This window comes from Polyergus mexicanus, unplaced genomic scaffold, assembly GCF_030449975.1.
Source record: "Polyergus mexicanus isolate NDT 795.1 unplaced genomic scaffold, iyPolMexi1.0 SCAF_15, whole genome shotgun sequence".
In the NCBI taxonomy this organism is placed as follows: Eukaryota; Metazoa; Arthropoda; class Insecta; order Hymenoptera; family Formicidae; genus Polyergus; species Polyergus mexicanus.
This window is the reverse complement of record NW_027223335.1, coordinates 2,492,881-2,514,825: the sequence shown is the minus strand read 5'-3', so window position 1 is coordinate 2,514,825 and position 21,945 is coordinate 2,492,881. Positions and strand designations below refer to the sequence as shown.

Below are 21,945 nucleotides of genomic sequence, written 5' to 3'. Positions count from 1 at the left end.
TTGCAGCTAGTCGAGACGCGCGAAAAAGGTACACAAACAGGCGCTCGTTGCCGTAGAAATTTATCATCGACTTCCACGAGACGAGAGAGACGTGGAGCGGGCAAGTGTTCGCGTATTAAGCGAGCGCTCGCGGGAGGATTGCGCGAGCGGAGCACACGGGGCCCCGGAGAGAGAAAATGGAGTCACGGCGCGTTCCCGTGGTGCCCGACGTGTTCTTGTACGCTCCGAAGAGGGCGACGAGGGTCGATTAATCACGGTCGCATTTTGCGGTTTTGTCGCGCGTCACGACCCACGTGCGTTCCACGGGCCCCATTGTTCCGCGCCTAATCGTTCCGGGAACGGTTGTCGGACAGTCGTACGTCGTGGGAGAGTTCCCGTCGTACGTAAAACTATACCCGCGTGCGGATCCTCCCCTCTCGCACACGCACATTTTATGGAGAGACTATCCTTCGGCTGAGTCCGACCTCAGGACCGACGTTGCGCCAACATTCATTTGAGAAAGCGAAATTAATATATATTTCTTTTTTTTCGTTTGTTTATGTCACAGATGGAATAATAATTTAAAAGAGAACAAGAAATTTCATTAAATTAAACTTAATCCATGTTCTATCGATGTAATCGAAACGGAAAAAATGTCATCTTAATTTAAAAATTAATATAAAAAGATAATAATTAAATTTCAGTACGTCTGTATGATACATCGACAAGTATAAAATTATATTATTTTTTTGTTCATGCGATGACGATCGGGGGTGAAACCAAGATTGAAACCGCATTCTCACATCGTTTCTGATGACCCGATGTTTTCATCAGCGCGTAATAACCGGTGTACCGCGTTTTTTCCTCCAAAATTGAATTATCGGGAAGCCTCGTCTCTCCTCTACGGGTGAGATCTTTGTCAGAGGCACGTCTGTCTAAGCTCAAGAGGAACGAAGATCGGGAAGAACGCGGGTGAGAAGGGGTGGAAAGGGGCGGACGAGGGGCAAGAGATGTGGAGATTCTAAAAATGGCGGACGACGACGGACCTACGGCGCGCGGTAACTCCAGGGCCAATTTCGAGGGGCCATTTTTCCCCCGAAGGGGAGAACGTCGACGGCAACCGAAAATTACCCCGCTCGGACCACCCAGTCGTGCCGCGGCAGACCAATCTCCTGGCCATGGGCTAATCGAGTCCAGACAGTCCCCCTTGGTGGGGCTAATTGCGCCTCACCACTTTCATACCTCCGAGAGGTCGACCTCTCTATTAAGAGACTTTTACCCGGACGCGCTCGCACGCCGTGCCGTGCCGCGTCACGTATTAAATTGGAGGGTGTAAGCTCGCCTCTCTAAGAGTCTTTTCTTTAAAGAGGGTTTTCCTTTTTCTTTTTTTTTTTTAGAGCGGCTTGTGTGGGAATGCGTGGAACCGTTGGTTGATGGTGAATCGCCAAGTTAATCCCGAGTAATCTCGGACGTTCGTGATGTTATGCGGGAAATTTATATTGTGAATATCATCAGTCAGACACAGCAATTTAACAGATGCTATGAAAACCGCTGTTTGTTTGTTATTAGATTAACGCTTTCTCTCTGATTATTTCGTAATTATAATATGTATTATCTGGAAGTATAGATATAATGTATAAAAAATCGTTGTTACAATAAAAATCATGCACGGTACATGAAAAACTTTTCTCTCTCTAAATAAAAAATTGAAAAAAGATGAAAAGAGGAATTAAATCTTTTCTGAAAAATATATTTAATTGTAAGTCTAAAGAATCTAAAAGTTGCATTATTGGAAAATTAATTAAAATTTTAATTAGTGTTCTGTACAAACGTAAAAATGATATTATTTTCGTAAATATTTCATTATTTTGTCACGTCATAAATATGTTTTAATCTATTTGTTAAAAATTAGTAATCTCAACATTATAACTACAAGACCTAAACTCTCTGCAATATTCATAAATCGAAAAGAAAATCTGCTAATTTCCAGAAATTTAGATTTGAAAAAACTGTCGACAGGGCGAAAAATGTAATAAAAAATAAAGCATGAAAGACAGGGAAAGGCTCGCTTTTTTTCGGTTTATGGCTTCCGTTATCGCCAAAACGCGGCGAGTGCACGCGATATGACGCGAGTCTTCGGCAACTTTATGGTTATGCGAAATTCCTCTCTTTTAACGGTGGCCGTAAAACTATTTTACAAGAAATGGTGGTAGCCCTTAACTGCTCGATTGTCGACTGTCGTGTATAAACCTGAATTACAGGTAAAAGTCCGTGTTTTACACGATACCTTGATATACGAGACCTCGGTTTCCTTAATTTATCCCTATTACCACGTCTTCAGGCACGTGAGAACGTAGGTACAAAAATATTCCTCGTCGTTCGGGGACGTTTTTCGAGATTAATCTTTTAGCGCTTTTTATTCTAAGTTTGACAAAAGATTTTTTTTTTTTTATCCAACGTCCTATCCAAATAATAGCTATCAACAAAATCAGAGAGAAAAACAAACTTGGCAAATATCTAACACTAACAAAGGCCTGAAGGCTGTGTTGACACGCTCAATCTCACAAACTCTAAAGAGAAAACGAAACTAATGTACAAACAGAATAAATTTTATAACACCGATATCTCTTCATCACCTTTTCTAAATTTATCTCTGCTATCTAATTTAAATATTTGAAGAGGAAAAAAGATTTCAAAAATTTCGAATGTCCAATAATATGCTCTATACTTGTCGGATCATTATATATCCATTCAACATTACGGGATATCATCGTAATTAAAAATGTATAGGATAATTTCACACTTACCTGAAATGATAAATAGCGCGGAGGATAATCGTAGAAGGATCGTTCGAAGTGAGATTTAATATACGAGTTAAATACTGAAATTTCAAATTAATCATATATTTCTTCCTTCTATATATGTTCGCATCCTAAAGTAAGTCGTCACTGCTAATAAATCCTAATAATAAGAAACGAGATTCGTCCGCGTGAATACAATTTTTTTCCGTACTTAACTCATATTACGCAAGAGTGCAAACATTAATAAATTCAGTCTTATGTACACAAAAAGGGAAGCCCTGTGACGCGATAAGGCTCGTTAGCCGATAAAAAGTAATTATTTGAGAAACGAAAGAAGCTCGTGTGTAAAGCTCGTTGATCGGTACATGCTTGACAAATATCGATCGATCGAACCGCGACGTATGGCACAAAGCTTATATATTATCACGCGAGAAAAACAAAAAGCAACATAATTGGATACACAGATGCGCGCGTGAAGCGAAAGCAAGGTCCCAAGTTTTCCAACTGTATAATCAACAAGAGAAAATTTGCATAAAAACTCGATACGACATAACGTCGAGATGTTTTTGATATGCCGTTAATGTCGAATTGATCACTCGGGATTTTGCTCGAAGCCCGACCTCGCGGCGATTCAAGCAGAAAAGCGATTCATCGAACATTACTATGCGAATACCGGCGCGTTATGATGGTCCGACGAATATACTTTACATAAATTCATCATACGACTATACGTGCGTATTAATATGTATTACGAGCACTGGAGATACGTGGAAAGCTTCAGCACGAGTAAAGGAAAAAAAAAAAAGAAAAAAAAAAGAAAAAAACCCGATCACCTTGCGTCAACGGCATCGGCGATGTTGATAACAACTATTATACGTAGGATCAATTTTACATAACAAAAACCCGTTAGACCTCGTCAAAACGATTCGTTTTTCTCATTAAAATATATATACATTTCTTTATTAAAGATATGAAAAATAGATTAATAAGGTTTATTAAATCCTGACAATATTTAAAGTTTATTGTTGTTAAAATGAGAAAAAAATTTTTTTAATTAATTAATTTTTAATTAACATTGCAAATTATTTTCATTATTTCACTAAAGTTTGAAATTAACAGTTTAATAAAAATCTGCAGAGCGATATGAATGTAGAACCGATCTCGATTATAACAATAAAAATCTTTGACTGCAACCTATATTGTCAGCGTTGATATTTTATCGATAAGATCTACATCAAGTTCTATATTGAAAATATTCAATTTTACAGCTACCGCCAATTCATAGATACACAGTCGAAGATATATACTGTTCCGCAAAACGCGAAGAAGAATCGCGTCTAGTTGCATCGCAACTCGCGTCTGACTCGGCACACGCATGCACTACTGACGTTCCCGACTCCGCTTCTCGCGTTCACGCGTACGATAAATCTTGTTAGAAATCCTAAACTCATACATCTAGTAACCTAGATTTAACTGACACCGAGAATCTCGGTCGCGATAAATCGTAAATCACATGATCATCTGAACATTCGTCGTTAAACATTCACGATCGAGCCGTAAGCCTAAAAATTCATATATATTACAAAACATTATTATATAATCGAGCATTTTCACGAAGGGATACCGAGGGACGATTGCATCGATAGCGATAGCAGTCTTGATAAAAATCGAAAAGTTTTAACCATCGAGCGTTAAGGATCAGTATTGAAATCTCAAAAAAACATACTTCATATACCAGCCAATTAATACACAAGCAATGATTGTATCAGATGGCTTGAATGGTGCAATAATTGTAAATTCATCACTAATGTCTCTTATAGAAATTGATAACGAGACAAGAAAAAGTTTGATGAATATTCGTGAATATTCCTTTTCATTGATAAAAAAAAGCAAAATTTTTAATATTTAACACTCTCTAAAATTCCGCGACTTCGTCTATAATTATATTCTGAGTCGTATCATTATGACTCCAATGCACAATGAGACTCGAACAAAAAATCATTCCTATCGATACTTTGTATCTCCTCAATCTACGTTAAGACGTGCAAAACCGATGCAAAATCAACTCGAAATATTCTTTCGAGGTTGTCATACACCTATATTTATAACGTTACATGAAAAAGTTTTTCACTTACGTCGACACTCTAGCGGCAAGTGTTGACGGTCTTCTTGACAAGGCAAGTGTTGCACGTGACCTCGCAACACCACCGAAACCTGCACTGGCAATTGATCTTCTCCTTGATGACTTTCGTATCGTAACCTCTGCCACAGCAAAGCAACTCACAGCCCTCGATTCCAGGACTAGTCGCATTGCATTGACGACCCGCCGTCCCCAGTGAACCGGTCTTACGATTCAGCTTACAAAAGTCCGGCGAATCTTCACTGTAGATCAGATCGAATCTACCGGGTGGCTTGATGGTGGGACCCTCGGTGATGAAATTGTGACCGTCGTTGCTGGGAATGACCTTGGCTGCGCCGTCAAAGGATTCCTTCAGGCGATTACCGACCTCCCGGAACGGTGGCATTTTGCGCCAACAAGTGCGCACTGTACAGGAACCGGAAAGCCCGTGACATTTGCACTCGGTCTTCATAAAGTTGCGTACAGCCTGAGGAGCGAATGTAAACAGCACGTCGAATTGCAATGTATCTCTCAACGTCATCTTTCTAACGTGAGATTTGACGGTTTTAAAATTTTAACAATGATACAAAGCAAATCGAATCCAAATGCATCGAAGAATCAATAATTGAAAATGAGAAGTCAGTTTTATGTATTGTGTCAATATGAATCACATCGCCTATTAATTATAGTCGCGATGATTTAAAAATTACCAACCTCTAATTTTATTAAAACAAGATGTCTGTTAGAGTATTCAAGATGTAAAATCAGCATCATAAAAAAATAAAATTGAAATATACATTGATTTATAGTAATTATTAAACGCATTTTATAAATTCTTTCAACTAAATATTTCCCATTACATTTAGCAATTATATGCAATTATGAGAATGATACACAATATTTTCACGAAATTGTGCAACCGTATCTTATAAAAATAATAATATAAAAAAATTATAAAAAGATTATTATCATCAAGCAATTCTAGTAAGCAATGATAACAAGCAACAGAAGAAAGACACAACGTATCAATTAGATATGCATAAAAGAGTAGATATAAAAAAATGACTCTTACCAAACGTCCAGCATCATTGTTATGAAGCTTTACTAGCGTTTTAATGTCGCTTCGTTTACGATAAGGCGCATCCATAAAATCTCGAGATTTTCGGAAGCCGAAGTTCACGTTATCGCCGCACCCACCCCATTCCCATTCTCCCTCCGTTGGCAAACTTTTCTGAGCTTTGGCCGCACGTACGAACTTAGCTAAACGATTACCTGCGCAAAAATCGCCATATTTCTCCCTTTTTCAAGATTTAATCGCGAAAATACTGATAATATCATATGTATTGTATAATGCGAAAAAAATTGCACATTGTAAGGGCAATTTTGAGAAACTTATTATCGATATTACGCTACACAATTTTTTTGATAAAAATGTAGACGTATAAAAATATAATGCTTCTTATTTATTTTGGAAAATAATAATAATTTTAGTTTATTGAGAAAATTTTTTAAAGTTTCTTGTAAATTCTCTCCTATGTAAGATTAATGAGAAATCGCTATGCGAATTAAATTATATTAGACAGATTAAAGGAGCAAGCTTTTACCCTTCGACGTCATCTTATCGCAAGAACATTCCACGAGGTCACCCATAGTGCAGGCTCTCGTAATCGCATAAGTAACTCCAGCGGCGGTGATGGCGTTCACGAAACCCGTCTCCCGCGTATCTGAAAGCATATGGTGGAGAATCCAAGATCAATTAATGGACTATTACCGTGGTAGTAGTGTGATCGGCGACATAAATCACCAATCGCGAAATAAGAAGAAGCGCGCCATGTGCACGGCAAGCGAACGGAAAAAAAAAAAAAAAAAATTGGCAAGAATCTTCTCCCGGTCCACATATAGAGAGAGTCTCGAAGAAGGATGCCGGGAGATAAGAAGCAATGTCGGCGAGTAAAGTTGAAGAAGGTCGCGCAATCAGATCGCTCGAGAAACAAATCGGATTACGCGTCGATCGGCGAATAAGACAATTCAGAGCCTTCGTATGTGTACCATATGTGTATAACGGAGATCTTTAAGATGTATTTAATTAATGATAGAGTTCCAAATAAATTTTGGAAAGTTTTATTTAAAAATAACTCTGTGCTAATAGATTTCACGAGGATTAGTTTGCTAATATATTGATCGTTCAATCGAAAAACTTTAATACTGTTACAATTTAGTTAGTATTTCTTAGACTAACAGTTTTAAAAAGACTGACTTTTCAATGAACATGTCTTGCGGAGATCATTACTTGGTTGAATGATCTAGGTCAGTTGATCCGTGCAGATATAGATCTGATTACGACAGCGTTTAACCGTGAACGAGTTATATAGATTGGAACATCTATATAATATGACATTGCAAGATCTCCGTACATTGTTATCCATATGTCAAGTATAAAATAGACATGCGATACAAGATATAATTTAATATTAGACACACTGCACATATACATATGCAGTAGTTGCAGAGACGTATCTATGGAAAATAGCTCCTATGGCAAGCACTGAAATTGCGCCCCTGTCCAAACATATGGGACATTTTTTAACTTATCATAATATCAGCTCAAAAATACAAGTCACATCATTTTTAATCTTTTATTTATCACATTATGTTACTACATAAAAATTATAACTACATTTTCCTTGCTTTCATTGATGCAAATTGATCTATGATGTGCTCTCAAAGTCAGTTTCTCCTGAGTTACGCGTATCTGGCGACTCATTACTAACGCGCTCATTACTAATGAGCGGGGGGCAATAGATGTGAGTTATGGAATCGGGCCGAAACGTGCAAATAAATCCCAGCATTGCTCTACAATGCAACTATTACAACTGCCGATAGACCCATTATTCGTTTATTTTTTTTGAAAAGAAACGGCGTCGCACTCTTAGTTAGCGCCACCGTGATACTTTCTTCCGTGAAGACACGAAAATAAAATTAATGGTTCGCTTTCTACATATATGTATGTGCGAGATTGTTGTATAACATGAATAAAATATTTAGTAATATATTGTTTTAATGAAGTAAATGGAACCTCTCGCAAAAATGTGGGTAGCAACTTGTTAGACTGCTGTTTTAGCTTTTATATGCATCGATGTGGTTGAGAAAGGACGTTGGATCGTATCAGGTTAACAAAAATTGCGCCCCCCTTCAAGTGGCGCTCAGGGCATGTGCCATACTTGCCATACCCTAGATATGACTCTGAGTAGTTGCTATATGACAAATAGAAGTTATATATGACAATTAGTCGATGTAACAGTATGCGATTAAGGCTTGTTTAAAATTGCGAATAACAAAATTATTTCAATAGCATCATGATTTCTCATCACATTACATACACGAGCAAGTATTCTTTAATACTACAATTTTTTTCAATCGCTTGATCTTGAATCCGTACACACCCCACGTCCGAGATATCAAATTGCATTATTCTATCCGGTAGTTTAGAGAGTTGTGGGTGGCGCCAATCGCAAATAGGCCTCACGAAAAGACCAGCATGAAAGGGGAATATCGTCAATGTCGAAGGTCTTGGGAGCAGAGGCCCATTGGTGGATCCCACAATTCCAGCCCACGCTTGTCTGACTGCGATAGGTGTACCCATGGGGATCCAGGGGGACTCGCGCCCGGTGCAAACTCCTCCAGTGGAGCGTGTGCGTGTATTCGGTTTCACCTGTCACGTCTCCACTCAATCATTAAGCGGACAATGCACACGACGCGGAATTTCACCCCTTTTCAAAACGGAATATCGCTCGGTCGACCATTGTCTCTAGTCTCCAACGAGCATCCGGTTTTCGCAGGATGCATGTCAGATCACGTTTTTATTTTCGCATTCTACGTGTGCATTTCACACGTTTCTTTAACTCTTACTTTATACGAATCATTCTAAATGTTAATATCTCTCTTTCTTGCTTATAATTTATTTAGAAGTTTTATTTATTTAGTAAATGCGTACTTAAAAAACAATTTATAATGCTTAAATATTATATATAATGCAAAATTCAAATACGGAATGTCGTCTCGTTAAATTGACATCGTCCTTGTGAAATACTCGTCGAGAATCGAGATGGATCTCGCGGATCTTGAATCGTATCGATATGATCTCCGCTCCGACGCCGGTACGTCGGAATTAACTCATAACGTGGTATGCCCGCCCAATTACGGATTCAAGCCAAAGGAGAGAAGAGCAAAATCACAGTAGCTATCGTGAATATCGAGCAGGGATGCATGGACGATGCGAAATTGCGTCGCGATCGCATCTCGGTTTCTCTCTTTTCAGAAACTTGTGCGATTCGCTGTCAATTATCTCGATACAGACGGTGATGTTGATAATATCGACCGTCGCCGACGAGACGAACAACACGTATTGTTCCGATCGTTCTCTTTGCATTTATCATCTCCTTCCATTTTTGACTTATACATGTCTGTCGTATCTTATATATAAATTTTTATTATTACATATAACTCTCCTACAATTTTTGAATTTCTAAAATAATATTATTGTCTCACATTACTTATAACATAATCTCAATAAAAAAAAATATATAAAAAAAAATTTGGTCAAGTGAAAGAAAGAGAAAGCATATATGCGTATCAAAGTAGAATACCGGAGGCAAACGCGGAGATGAGACGTACGAGGTCCGGATGGTGGGCTCCGCTGCGACGCTAGGGAGGAGTTATACGCGTTAAGCCTGGTTCTCCGTGGTTCCCATGGATTCCAGGCGGATATCTTCAGCGCGGATCGACAGCGCGGACGGAACGGGAGGACGCAGGTCTGGGGAGAGAGAAGAAGGCTGCCTGCCACCGCCCGCGTATCTTCTGATGCATCGCCTCACCTTTCAGTGCGTATTTAAACGATACGATAGTTTTATACGAGCGATCTGATATCGGTACCTCGAGAGCGAGAGAGGCCTGGCTGGGTCTCCTTCTTCTTCCCTCATGGCCGATCGATCGCTCGTTCCATCTCGTTTCGGCTCCGTTCGAAACGCCACATCGGGCCCTTTAACATGACGGAAGCATCGAGCTCTTTCGAGCTCACGCGGCCGGATCGTTTACGAGAGAGCGCGCGTCCTCGCTCCTCTTTTTTCGCAGCCTTCTCCTTCACTCGGATCTCCAGGCGCCGTTGAGATCGGTCCTAAATCTGAACGAATCTCAAAAAAGTCGAAAAAAGGAGTACTCGGGCAATTTTTAAAAATATGACCGAGTGAGACACACATACGCAGTCAAGAGATTTTTTTTCTTCAACAAAGAAAAAATTATTTCAATCTGTTATATTGCAGCAAGATAAGATAACATTTATATATAATATATTTATTATCTAAATTAACGAATCTCGTGTTAATCAAAAATTTTCATTAAACCATAGATTATAATAGAACGCGCACGGATCATAGATTGATCAAGGAAAGCTTCAATCTCTGTCTCGAAATATTTCTCTGAACGACAATTCATCTGAGCATTTCGACGATCACCACGATGCGCGAGGAATGCCGGAGGTGCAGAGGAACGGCAGATAATATAAATCACTTCGAATCAATTAGACACGAGGGCCGATGATCTCTTCGCGATGCCGCGCCGCCAGCTGCACCTGTGAGCCCTTCGTCTCGGGTCGCCTTCGGACGGTTCGGCCAATTATCAGCATTCCGGGGCATTATCCTCGGAGCGGGACTTACGCCGTAATTTAATTGCGCGAGTAGCCTCCTCTTCTTCTTTCTCCATCTCTCTCGCGGCCTTCTTCGGCTCCCTTTTTCGCAATGTTCTCTTCTCTGTCTCGTTCATTATTCTTCATTATTCCAGGCGAAAGAATAACTCAGACGACAACAGAACAAATAGCGAATAATTTCACTTTCGGAAATCGAAAAATATCTTTTCGTCGCTTTTCTAAAACGTACAATCGTCTCAATTCGCTCGTGTCATGTTGATTCCGTGAATATATGAAGGTAATACTACACGAATAACGTAATATAGACATATGTAGCTCAGATGTATGACTTGGAATGACTTGTTGAAAAAGATATTGATAGGCAATGATATCGTATTGTAGATATAATGCTTTATACGTCATGTAACACCGAAATATACGAATGTTTCACTCTCGATTTACGTCACGTAATATTGAGGCAGTGGATCCTGTCTCTCAAATTTTGCCTTCAATGCATGGAGAGAGAGATAACTAGAATATACTTTTTAATTTTATGAACTGCTCGTATGGCTAATAATATCGAACATAATCCCAAACACTTTAACGGAGGATTGAGTCATGATCCTTTTATGGGTAAAAGGAGATTATATACCGCCTATCTCGCGCAGATTACTCACGTTGCATCAGCGTCGCCGACTGACATATGCATAAATATACATGGTGCATCGGCGGCATTCTTTCAATATTGCTGTATATTGGTGAAAGAGGAATATTGCGAATAACGTTCCACTTGCCGCGAACATATACATGTGTCGAGATGATCGTGATCCACTTGCTTGTCAATTATGTAACCTCGTGGATTATGCGAAATATCCTTCATGCTGTGTAAATGTCGCAGGTATGTTTTTATTCACTATGTGCGGCGTTTCAGTGTGACGCAATCTTAATACTGATCAATCTTAAGAAACCAATTATGCTAGCTAAACCTATATTACCGGATCGAATAACGCCTTATTCAATTTTTATCAAATTTTTGCATTCGATTTCCTCTCACGATTTCCTTCGATGATCTCCTCCCATCGTGCATCGCAATTTTTTCGCAGAGAGATCCGCGAAAGCCAATCATAATTTACAGATACATCGTCAACTTTATAATAAAATTTTCAATGTTAAGAAATAAATAAATGATATAAAATTTTTTAATATAAAAAAAAACAAAACGAATTCATAGTTCTCAAAAATAAATCATTAATATTGACATTCTCTATAACATTACATTAACGCTATCGATAGCCGATATACATTTGTGGAAATATGCGAGAGCATGCAAATGCGCAATTGCATTACACAGTCGTGCAAGTCTCGTAAAGGTTTAACAAATCCCTCGTAAATCTCGCGGTGATTAATCGATCGGTCGGATCATGCAAGCGCGCAATTTGCGGCGATGCGTCGAACCGCCATTGTAAGAATTATGTCGCCGTTGTGCCCGATCGACGCACGTAGATGCTATCGATCGTTCGTTCTCAACCGAGTGATTTGTTTAGCCGCGAGACGATCTATCGGGTCGGATGTACCGATTCATGTGCGGTAGAGATCTCGTTTCGTATCAATCCTCGTTCATTCTCGCCGAGTCTTCTTTTCGATATTGCAATTTGTTCTTAACACGTTTACCGCAATTTCTAATATATTATTTTTTTTACACTATATATATATATATATATATATTTTGCCCCAAATAAAATAGTTTATACATATCATGTATCTAATAAAATATCTCAAAAACGTGTTGATAAAATTATAAAAATAATTAAAATGTTTCACGAATAACTGTATATTGTAATTGCACATTTATGAAGTGTTATAATTGATAAAGAAAATATAGGAGATATTTTATCATATTTGATCTAGTCAGACTAATAAAGTAATTAATTTAAAGCACATTAATATTATTCTTATTTATATAATACTTTCCTAGAGTAATCTACGTGTATTTCTTACTCATACGCGCATCATTTTCGGCGTGGTACCGTCAAAATATGACGTACCCAAGGGTATAGAAAAAGAGGAAAGAAAGAGGGAAGAGGAGGAAATAACATTAGACGAAGTAGGCGAACGCGAGAAAGGAAAGAGCAGACGACACTGAAGCAGGTTAAAGAGAAGAGAGCAGCGCGAACGACGATAAATCTCGATGGGCATTCGTAAATAAAGTGGAGATTCAATGAGAGAGGAAGATAGCGCGTTTAGGGCCGCGGGACGAGTGCATCCGCGACGATGGGATCGGAGGAAGGCCACGAGGATCGACTCGATCGCTCGCGCGAGTACCGCAGATCGTCTCGACGCGGGGCCCATTTCTCGACTCTCCGAGGGCTCGCGTATGTACGTATATACATATAACGGGGGGGGAGGGAGGGAGGGAGAGGAGGAGAGAGGGAAGAAAACCTTTCCAATAAATACCGCGCAAGGAACGGACGCATGAATACCGGCAAAAATCGCGGAGTGACCAATTGCTGCGGCGGGAGCTCCTTCGGCGCGCTCGCCTTTTCTTCGCGCGGATTCCAGGAGATTTTTGAGCGCTACCGTACCGTATTACCGCTGGATTCTGCGTTCTTGCAGGAATTTCTCTATATTCCTTTCCTCTCTCTCTCTCTCTCTCTCTCTCTCTCTCTTTCTTTCGCCGTTCTCGCTAAGCGTCCGAGTTCTAAGCTGCGTTTCGCGATGCATCAAGCGCGCGAAGAAAAGGCGAGTACGATGAGATACCGTGGCAATTATCGAAGCGATCGAAGGTAAGTCGATGGAAACGATCTCCTCCATCGTACTGTCGTTTTTTTTAATACCCTTTGTCGAATACCCTTTATCATATATTGAGAGTGAAATTATTCAAATTAGACGCTCTCCAAATTTTCTTAAAATTATCCGATTAATATTATGCATTGAATAGACGAAGCAATCGATCGTCAATGAATATTTTAATGAAAACAATGCAGAATTGTTAAAGGACTCCCCTTTCTCATTTTAATTAAAATTATTGCTAGATATGCAAAATATCGTTAAAATTGAGACGAGATGTTTTATAAAGCATAAGAAATGTGCAAGCACATTAGAAATGTCACATGGCTAGATTTGTGATTTGAATATAATGCACGCAAGAGAGTACGCGAGGAGAAGAAGAGCACTTACTCGCCCGTTGTCCAGTCTGTAAAACCCGCGAACGAATGCACCAAAGTTTGACAAAAACCCATAAGATACGATGAAAAAAAGACAAAATAAAGACGACAATCGCGCGCCGGTAAGTCCTTCCTCTCCTTTCGGTTTCTCCCATTCTTCTCTCGACGCCGTAGAATCGACGAAGCATTCAAATGTCAGGCCGACAAGATCTAACGGAGTAACAGATCTGTCCTGGTCCTTTTTTTCGTCAGCCTGTCCTATGCTATCTCCCCTTCCTCTCCCTCCTCCTCCTCCCACACCCTCCCGCGCCCAACGACGGAAGAGTTAAACGTACGGTAGTCGAAATACAATAAACGCATGGAACGCTAAACTGTTTGCTGTTGTCAATCCTTTGTGGAGAGAAAACCAGTTCGACTATCCTTGCAATGCAGTGAATCTATTACTTTTTCAGATGCAGTTCTTACAAAGAGTAACCGCACGAAAACTTGGTTAAAGTTATACATATAATGTATATAAAATTAATATATATACATCGATAATAGCTAACAAAATCAAAGATTTATAATTGAATAAATAAAACTCACACGATACCTCTATCGTTACTTTTTTAAATATCAATTAAAACACTTTTGTGTGATATCTCAAATTGATTGTACGCGGATGCACGTGGTTGCATCTTACGTATTCTGTTCCATTTATAGATTTCGTTCGTCGAGAGTGCGCGCACGGTTCATGTTCACGGTTAACATCGGAGCTAATAGTGTTAATAAAATGACACGGGCTTTCGTCTTCTCGGCAAGCAAGATGAGAAATATTTCTTTTCTCTCCCTCTCTCTCTCTCTCTCTTTCTCTTTATGCGTTTATTTCTCGCGAGATACCGCGATACGGGATACCCGCCTGTGTCGGGACCGGTCCGTCTTTAGTCACGGATAATTTCCTTCCTACCGGTTTTTATGACCGCTAGAAAAGCGAGAAAAATCGGGCTTTCCCTTCGTCTTCGTACTTCGACACGCTTCCACCATGATCGACGCTCATGGTTGCCATTGTTGCTGCTGTCATGAGGGTGCCACCGCCTCATAAATATTTCATATGAATCCGAGTTCATTCCGGACCCGGTGCGCCAATAGTATTTTGCGTATATCTTTGGCAATATTGTGCGAGAGCCGAAGACGAGCAAACCCCCCATAGCGGTCTCCATAGTGGTCTTGACAAGTAGCACCGCAGGCGATAATGATGGTTACTGTGAATAAAATGTTCTCGATGAACGCAGCTTGCAGTCACGATTGCGTTTGCTTCATTAACCTACTTGGCGACAAGCAAGCGAAAGGTCAATGTACCATCACGCATCGTGAATATGATTTATTTTTAAATTTTAGTTTAATTATCGCTAAATTCTCACATTTTAGGTAAAAATAAAATGATGACGAAAATATTTGATATTTGACAAACTTATTTTTTGCAATTATTTAAAAATTAATATTAATCGTAGAAATAAAATTAAATCATTTTTTCGAAATCGTCCTACGTTCATCTAAATTTAAATGTACATATCTAGTTTGAATAAAAAATCTTTTATACGATCAAAATGTATTTTAAAGTCAAAATAATTATTTATTTGCTCATAGATTTAAATAAATATCTTTACTAATCTTTATCAAATATAATTATAAACTCATCGCGTTTTTAATATTTCCCTCGCGCAAATAAATTTTTCCAATCCTGCATGCACTTGAATTTTAATATTTCGTGACAATGATTCTCGTACAGATTCACGAGAATCGGCGCGAAACCAACTGACGAAGCTCGAACGACGCGGTGGACAAACATCTTTTAAAGGCCTTTTAGTAGGTGCTTGACACGTATGCGTGACGTTATTTAATTCCCGTACGTGCGAGAAAGACGGGAAATGGCAGAGGCGCGAAAGCGGGTAAGCCGGGAACGCTATACGGAGCGCATTAGTTAGCGCCGCATTCGCGAGGCGACGAAACACTTAGCGCCACGCCGCTAAATCCGTTTCAGTCCCTCTGATTATCGCTACTTCGCGTTCGCGCAAATTTCAGCGCACGGTCTTAATCCGTTTAAGGGACCTGTCAAGGCCGCAGACCTCGCCGGACAATATTCCCGCAGGTATTTCGATTGATTAAGGTATGGAAATTCCAACAAAACGTATAAAATATTATTTAGAAAAATCAGTCTCCATTATTTTAATTCAATAAAAATCAATATTTTTTTTTTAATATTTAGAAAAACATTTGTATATTTCTCGTTGTAGAACTTTCCAATCTTGAATTTTCCAAAAATATTTGAAATTTTACATCCTTGCCCATTTTTCATGCTCTGTGTATTTCTGTGTTTTATAAGAAGTCATCCAAGGATCGTAAAATAGGATGAACCGAAGATTTTACGGGCGATATTAGCGGGATCGTCGGCGCCCTCCCTGCCAAATAATTAGTACCCGATTTAGTGGAGATTCCATTAAATTTGCCGCCCTGTCCTATTAGGGATAAAACTCAGGCAACCCCGCGAGGAAGATTCGGGAAGCGCGGGCGTACCTGTCGGACCACCTTCGTGGAGGAGCTGCGGTAACACATTTTATTACGCGTAAACTGTCCTTTTTATTTTCATCAGGTATACCAGCGCATCGAAGGATCCTACCATATCTTTCTACTCTTTCCTTCCCTTCTTACCGTTCTCTCAGTAATCTCGTATATATTTCTCAATTTACAGCACCACTCTTTTGACGCGATGAAAGTTAGTTATCGTGTAGAAAAGTTATTGCTAGTGTGTGTAATTATAAAAATAAAATATATTTGTTATACCGGTGACAAAAAGAACAAATAAAAAAATTTATAAAATTATATTTTAGTTAAACGTTTTTCATTGCTGCATTCATCATTCGCAAACCGCATCTTGAAAGAAATTTCAATTTGCAGAAATATAAATGATTTCGCGATCGTTCTCGCGGAAGAAAAGCATCGCGAGTGAACGGGCAAAGGCATGGACTCGGCTTTATTAATGCCCTAAGGTGAGCATCCTCGTTAAAGAGTTGGGAAACGGCAAAGAAAAAGAGACGTCTCCATGAGGTAATCCCAAGGTAGCAGAGAGCGTTCAAACGCAGTAAAACAAAGTCGTCGCGAGAGCGAGGCAATCAATCCAATTGCTACCGATAAATCGTGCATCGCGACACTTCAACGTCAAACTTCGACTACTTGGAGAAAGTTTTTCAGGATTCGAAAAAGCACACACGGTGTGTTCCAACCATTAACCTCAAGCTTCTTCTTAATGAAAAAATAAAATCATTACATTGATTCTATGGTTATATATCCTCCCTTTCCCTCCCATCAACGCTCATACCGTTTTAGAGAAAAGAAGTGGAGAAAGAGAGAGCAATTTGTTGATTCGAGAAGGCGACCACTTAGGCGATTGTTTCCTTCGTCACTCCGTGGAATCTCGGAATGAATGAAGAAAAAACCACTCTCTTAATTTGGTCGAAGCTCATCGATTCGACGATCATACCTTACGAGAAGAGCCGGAGGATCTCTGCGCGGAGCAGCACCACAATAAATTCCTGCCTCCTCCGCTTCTCCCTTTATCCCCAGAGGTAGCTCTTTCCACGGGTTTTTGACGCCCGTGTTCGTCTTATCGCGACACGCGGCACCCCTCAATTAAGAGGTGCTGCTCGTCCACGAATGTTATACCAGGCTCCGTGGACCCCCGGGATCCCCGCAGGACCACACAGCGGGAGCTACCTGCCGGGTCTAACCTATCGGCCGCATCGCGCCCATAAAAATTAAACGTCGCCAGATAAATAAACGTCAATCGGGAATTAAGATAGGCGCCGCCGGTAGCATGCGAGGCTCACATGCGCTTTTTCCCTCTCTCTATCCGCTCTCCAAGATCAGGCATCCGTTAGGAATTTTTCCCCAGAGCCGCATCCGGGAGTGGACCATAGATAAGCGACATCGACTTTTGATGTATCGTCAGTCGAATTTTCGACTTGGGAAAAAGAAGCCTGTTGATACATCTCTCCGTGAATAATGGAAAATTATCGAATAATCTCGAGTACGTAACCGGACAATACCATCCTCTGGAAAAACTATTTTCAAATAAAATATCTTTTTCTTATGTTGCATTGAAACGACTTTTTTCAAAGAACACTAATTCAAAAATTGCCACAAGTCCTTGCTTATACAATACATATGGAAAATGTTGTTATAGTGCTACGTTATTGCTTTCTCAATATTGGCATTTTTTTAAACGTTTCTGCTATTCATAATAAAATACTATTTTATTGTTACTGCTTATTACTTTAACCTGTTTTTTTTCAACGAAGAACAACCAGCTGAGAGCAGTCAGAGTTTTATCTTCGTTACCTCCGTCTCTGTTCTCATTTCTGTTGAAAGAGAAAAGACATTTCTCATGAAACTATTTTTTCTAAACTCTCCCGAAGAGAAATTACATTGGTGACAGGTCGAACAGCACGTTTCGGTAGCTAGACTCCACGTGTTCTTTGAAATCTTTCTACTCAAGACGGGTGGCCCTGAAAGTCGTTATTTCTCCCGCCTAGATTTCTAACGGCGATCTGTCTTTAACTTGTAACAGATAATAGTCTCGACGTGTATCAATGGACCCTATTCACCATATCCCACAAATTCTGCACTTGTAACATACGAGCTGTTACGGCTGAGAATTAAAAGCGACAGTTTGATAATTAATTTTTTCCTTCGGTATAATTTCTGTACGCAATTTCAAATTCATACATTTTTAAAATATATATGATATATATATATGCTCTAATAATTTAAATATTATGTTCTAATTTTTATATATATTGAATAAAAAAAATTTTCAAGGCCTCAAAGTTTTTTTATTAATAACAAAATAATAAATTGCTTTACGAATAATCTGACAAAATTCAATTCTTGGCTAAAAAATCAAATGCAAACAAGAAAGCGTAACAAATTAATAATAATGTTATTCTTTAATAGTGACAATTCGATATAAGTACAATCATTCCAAAATATGAAAGTAGGAACATATATAAGGACGCTATGGGATGATCCAATGAAAACGGCAGATAAATGACGATGGCGAGAATTGTCATCCGGAAGGACCGGTTAAACACATCGCGTCCCTGTCATCGATCCGCGTCATCCAATAATGTATCCAGTAGACGAGATTTATATACCTGCGATCCAGCCTTTTACCAATAGATCTACTATCTAAAATATAAATTTTTGGCTCCATTGAATGCTTTGAACAGAAAACGGTTCTCGCCAGGCAAACTAATTTATCATATGCTTTATATTCTTAATATTAATCTTATTGTTTATTATTTATCTATATCTGAATATATTTATTTATATTACATATATATGAATATTAATATTTCTCTCTTATTATATATTTATATAGTGATTCTAATTGTGTCTCATTATCATTAATCGTGCGCGTACCATCATTCGATGCGAAAAATATTTGTAGCTTTATCTGACAACCGTTGTGAAACAATAATTCATCAGATACGAAGGTGAATATATTCGTACTCGATAAAAATTCACCGTTGAAGCAAGGACTACAAATTATTTACAACGCGGCGCAGATGTCACGAATATAAAGCGTATAAATCTGACTTTGTTATTTTTATGATGCGGTACTGTTTTTATGGGGTAAGGGGCAATTTGTTGTTAAGTGTCAGATAGAACGCAAATTAGATCCTCACCTGTCCATTGCATAAGTTTCGACGCCTTGAACCAACCCTGATAGCGATGTTTTTAATCAAAGCAGAAAAACTAAAGGCATGTTTTTTTTATTTACGTTAAAGAAAGAGAAAAATAAACAATTATAATTAAATTCTCTGTCTCTAAATATTGGAAAATTATTAGTAATAATAATAAATAACGAATATAATTATTAATAAAAAATCTAATTATTAAGGAAATAATAATTAATAATTGTAAAAAAATTATTATAAAATTGCATCCTAAAAAAGAATCTAAATAAAATAATTCAATACATTAGTAAGAGATCAAAGATTTGCTAAGAAAATAGGATGCATGAAAGTATTTTTAATTATTTCTTTTATTAAAGCTAGATATGTGATAAAATTTCAAAAATGGCATAATATAGCGCTTAATTAAATGATTCGTAATATCGCTCGTTTATTGTTTATACGTCACATATAGTGTCACTTCCAATTGATTCCCGGAGATGTAATCAACGCCCAAGCAGCTTTCTGCTCTTGCATCTCGCACGTATTACGTGCTACGTTAATTAGAATTCAATTAAAGTGCCGACACGCTCAGGATCAAGTATTACGCGTCATTAATCTTAGATATTACAACGCGTTCGAGGATCGCGTCGATCTTATTTCGATCGAAGACACGCGGAGCATGTCAGCGAGATTCGTTTAAGCGCAATTTGTATTCGATTATTCCATCAGCTTATCTCAGCGATACCGAACTGATCGTAAAACGCGGTATTATGAAATTTATCTCGCGAGAAGTATCGTAATTAAAATATCGAACAATCGCTGTGTCCACCATTCAATACGACAGCACAGCCATACAGCCATAGAAATATTCAGATATTTATTCGATATCTTATATCGTAATATCTAGATGTTTCATATTTTTTAATATTGCTTTTTCCTGTTCTATGAGAATGTTTTCATGGCAGTTGCTTTATATGAATTATACAACATCGAACATTATTATATTTGGTAAAGAATAATAAAAAATAAAAAAAATTATAACGTTATATGATGTATTTCTTCTCGCACTCAATAACTTTTTCGTATAAAACATGCCGTGATATGATAGCAAATAACGACAATGTCCAAAAATCTGAATATTGCGGAATAATTGGATATATCCGAGATATTAAAAAAGAAAGATATAGAAGCACAGAGTGTGCGATGCTAATTCGCTTAATTAAACTATCGTTTTATTTGGGCCAATGGACGCGCTGTCTTGTTAATAATATACTATCTCCCGCATCTCACGAAGAGAGCGAATGCCGATCGTCAGGCATCCTCGGCGGTGTCGTGGTTAATTCGATCATCGATCGTCGGGCGTGGATTCCACGCGCGTTCGCGTTTAACATCTTACCTGAGAGGCCCCCGACGATCCCGCATCGAATCACGATCGATGGGATTGACGGCGATCTCTAGATCGCGAGAGCGCGGATAAAGGGGAAAGCGCGGGGGACGAGATCGAAAGACGATCGATCGCAGTCTGTCCGTGGCAGTGAGGCTTTAATTAAGGCAACATATAGCCACTAATATCCGACGGACAGTGTCAATCTGTCAAGCTACCATAAGACACCGATCTGATAGCGGATCCTAGAGACCAGCATGCATAGTCTATTGGACATGATGTCTTCGATTTGGTTGTCGTGGCCAATCATCCGGAATTAATATATCGGACGGCGAGCTGCGCGAGCGAGCGAACGAGCCACGCGGACAGTTTCACTTTTCGTCAAGTGTTTCAAGTTTACAGGTTTACCTCATGGAGGAGGAAAGAGAAAAGAAAAAAAGTATTTGATTATGTATGAGAGTCAATCGATGGCCGTGATCGAGATGAAATTCGTTCACGCTTGTTTACCGATTCCCGCGATTCAATAGACGCATTGGTATATATTTGTTTATGCAAAACCGACAAAAATGATATTCGTAAAAATTTACATTACAGTCTCGTGATAAAATTAGAAACGGAAATTTAAAAAATAGATTTTTCTGACAAAAATAATAATAATAATAATAATAATAATAATAATATATGCAGCTTTATTTCTCTGTGTGAAAAATGTTGCCATATTTTTATAAAAAAGCGTTTTAGAAAAATAATAAATTAAAAATATATATAAAAGTTTTAATTAATTCTTTACGAACAATTAAAAAAAGGTTGAATAAAATTACTTTATATTTAATATAATCGTGTAAGATGAATCAAAGAGAAAAATAATCTGATATCTCTATAAATGGAAAACTTGATATAAATTTTTCAATCGCTGACGACGAAACAAGCAAGTCATCAAGAATCAATTTGTTAACGGATGATAATGACACGAACACGGATAAAGACATGAATGATCTATAATTGACATAGTTCCTTGAACTTTTATTTCCCAGCGTTCCCATCAGTACACCATCGTTGGTAATGGTGATTATCATTATTATCATTATTATCATATTACTACAC

At 38.5% G+C, this 21,945-nt stretch overlaps 1 protein-coding gene across 2 annotated transcripts in view; it reads right to left on the bottom strand.

Moving 5' to 3' along the window:
• Positions 1 to 2,897: 2,897 nt before the first annotated feature.
• The window catches only part of LOC138940027 (protein Wnt-6), a 35,399-nt gene continuing 16,351 nt past the window's right edge, over positions 2,898 to 21,945 (bottom strand). For both annotated transcript variants that reach the window (XM_070308502.1, XM_070308503.1), the window contains exons 3-5: positions 6,504 to 6,623; positions 5,972 to 6,171; positions 2,898 to 5,386 (exon numbers count right to left, since the gene is read on the bottom strand). In XM_070308502.1, coding sequence (XP_070164603.1) covers positions 4,925 to 5,386; positions 5,972 to 6,171; positions 6,504 to 6,623 — 782 coding nt within the window. In that variant the 3' untranslated portion in view covers positions 2,898 to 4,924. The remainder of the gene's footprint in view (positions 5,387 to 5,971; positions 6,172 to 6,503; positions 6,624 to 21,945) is intronic.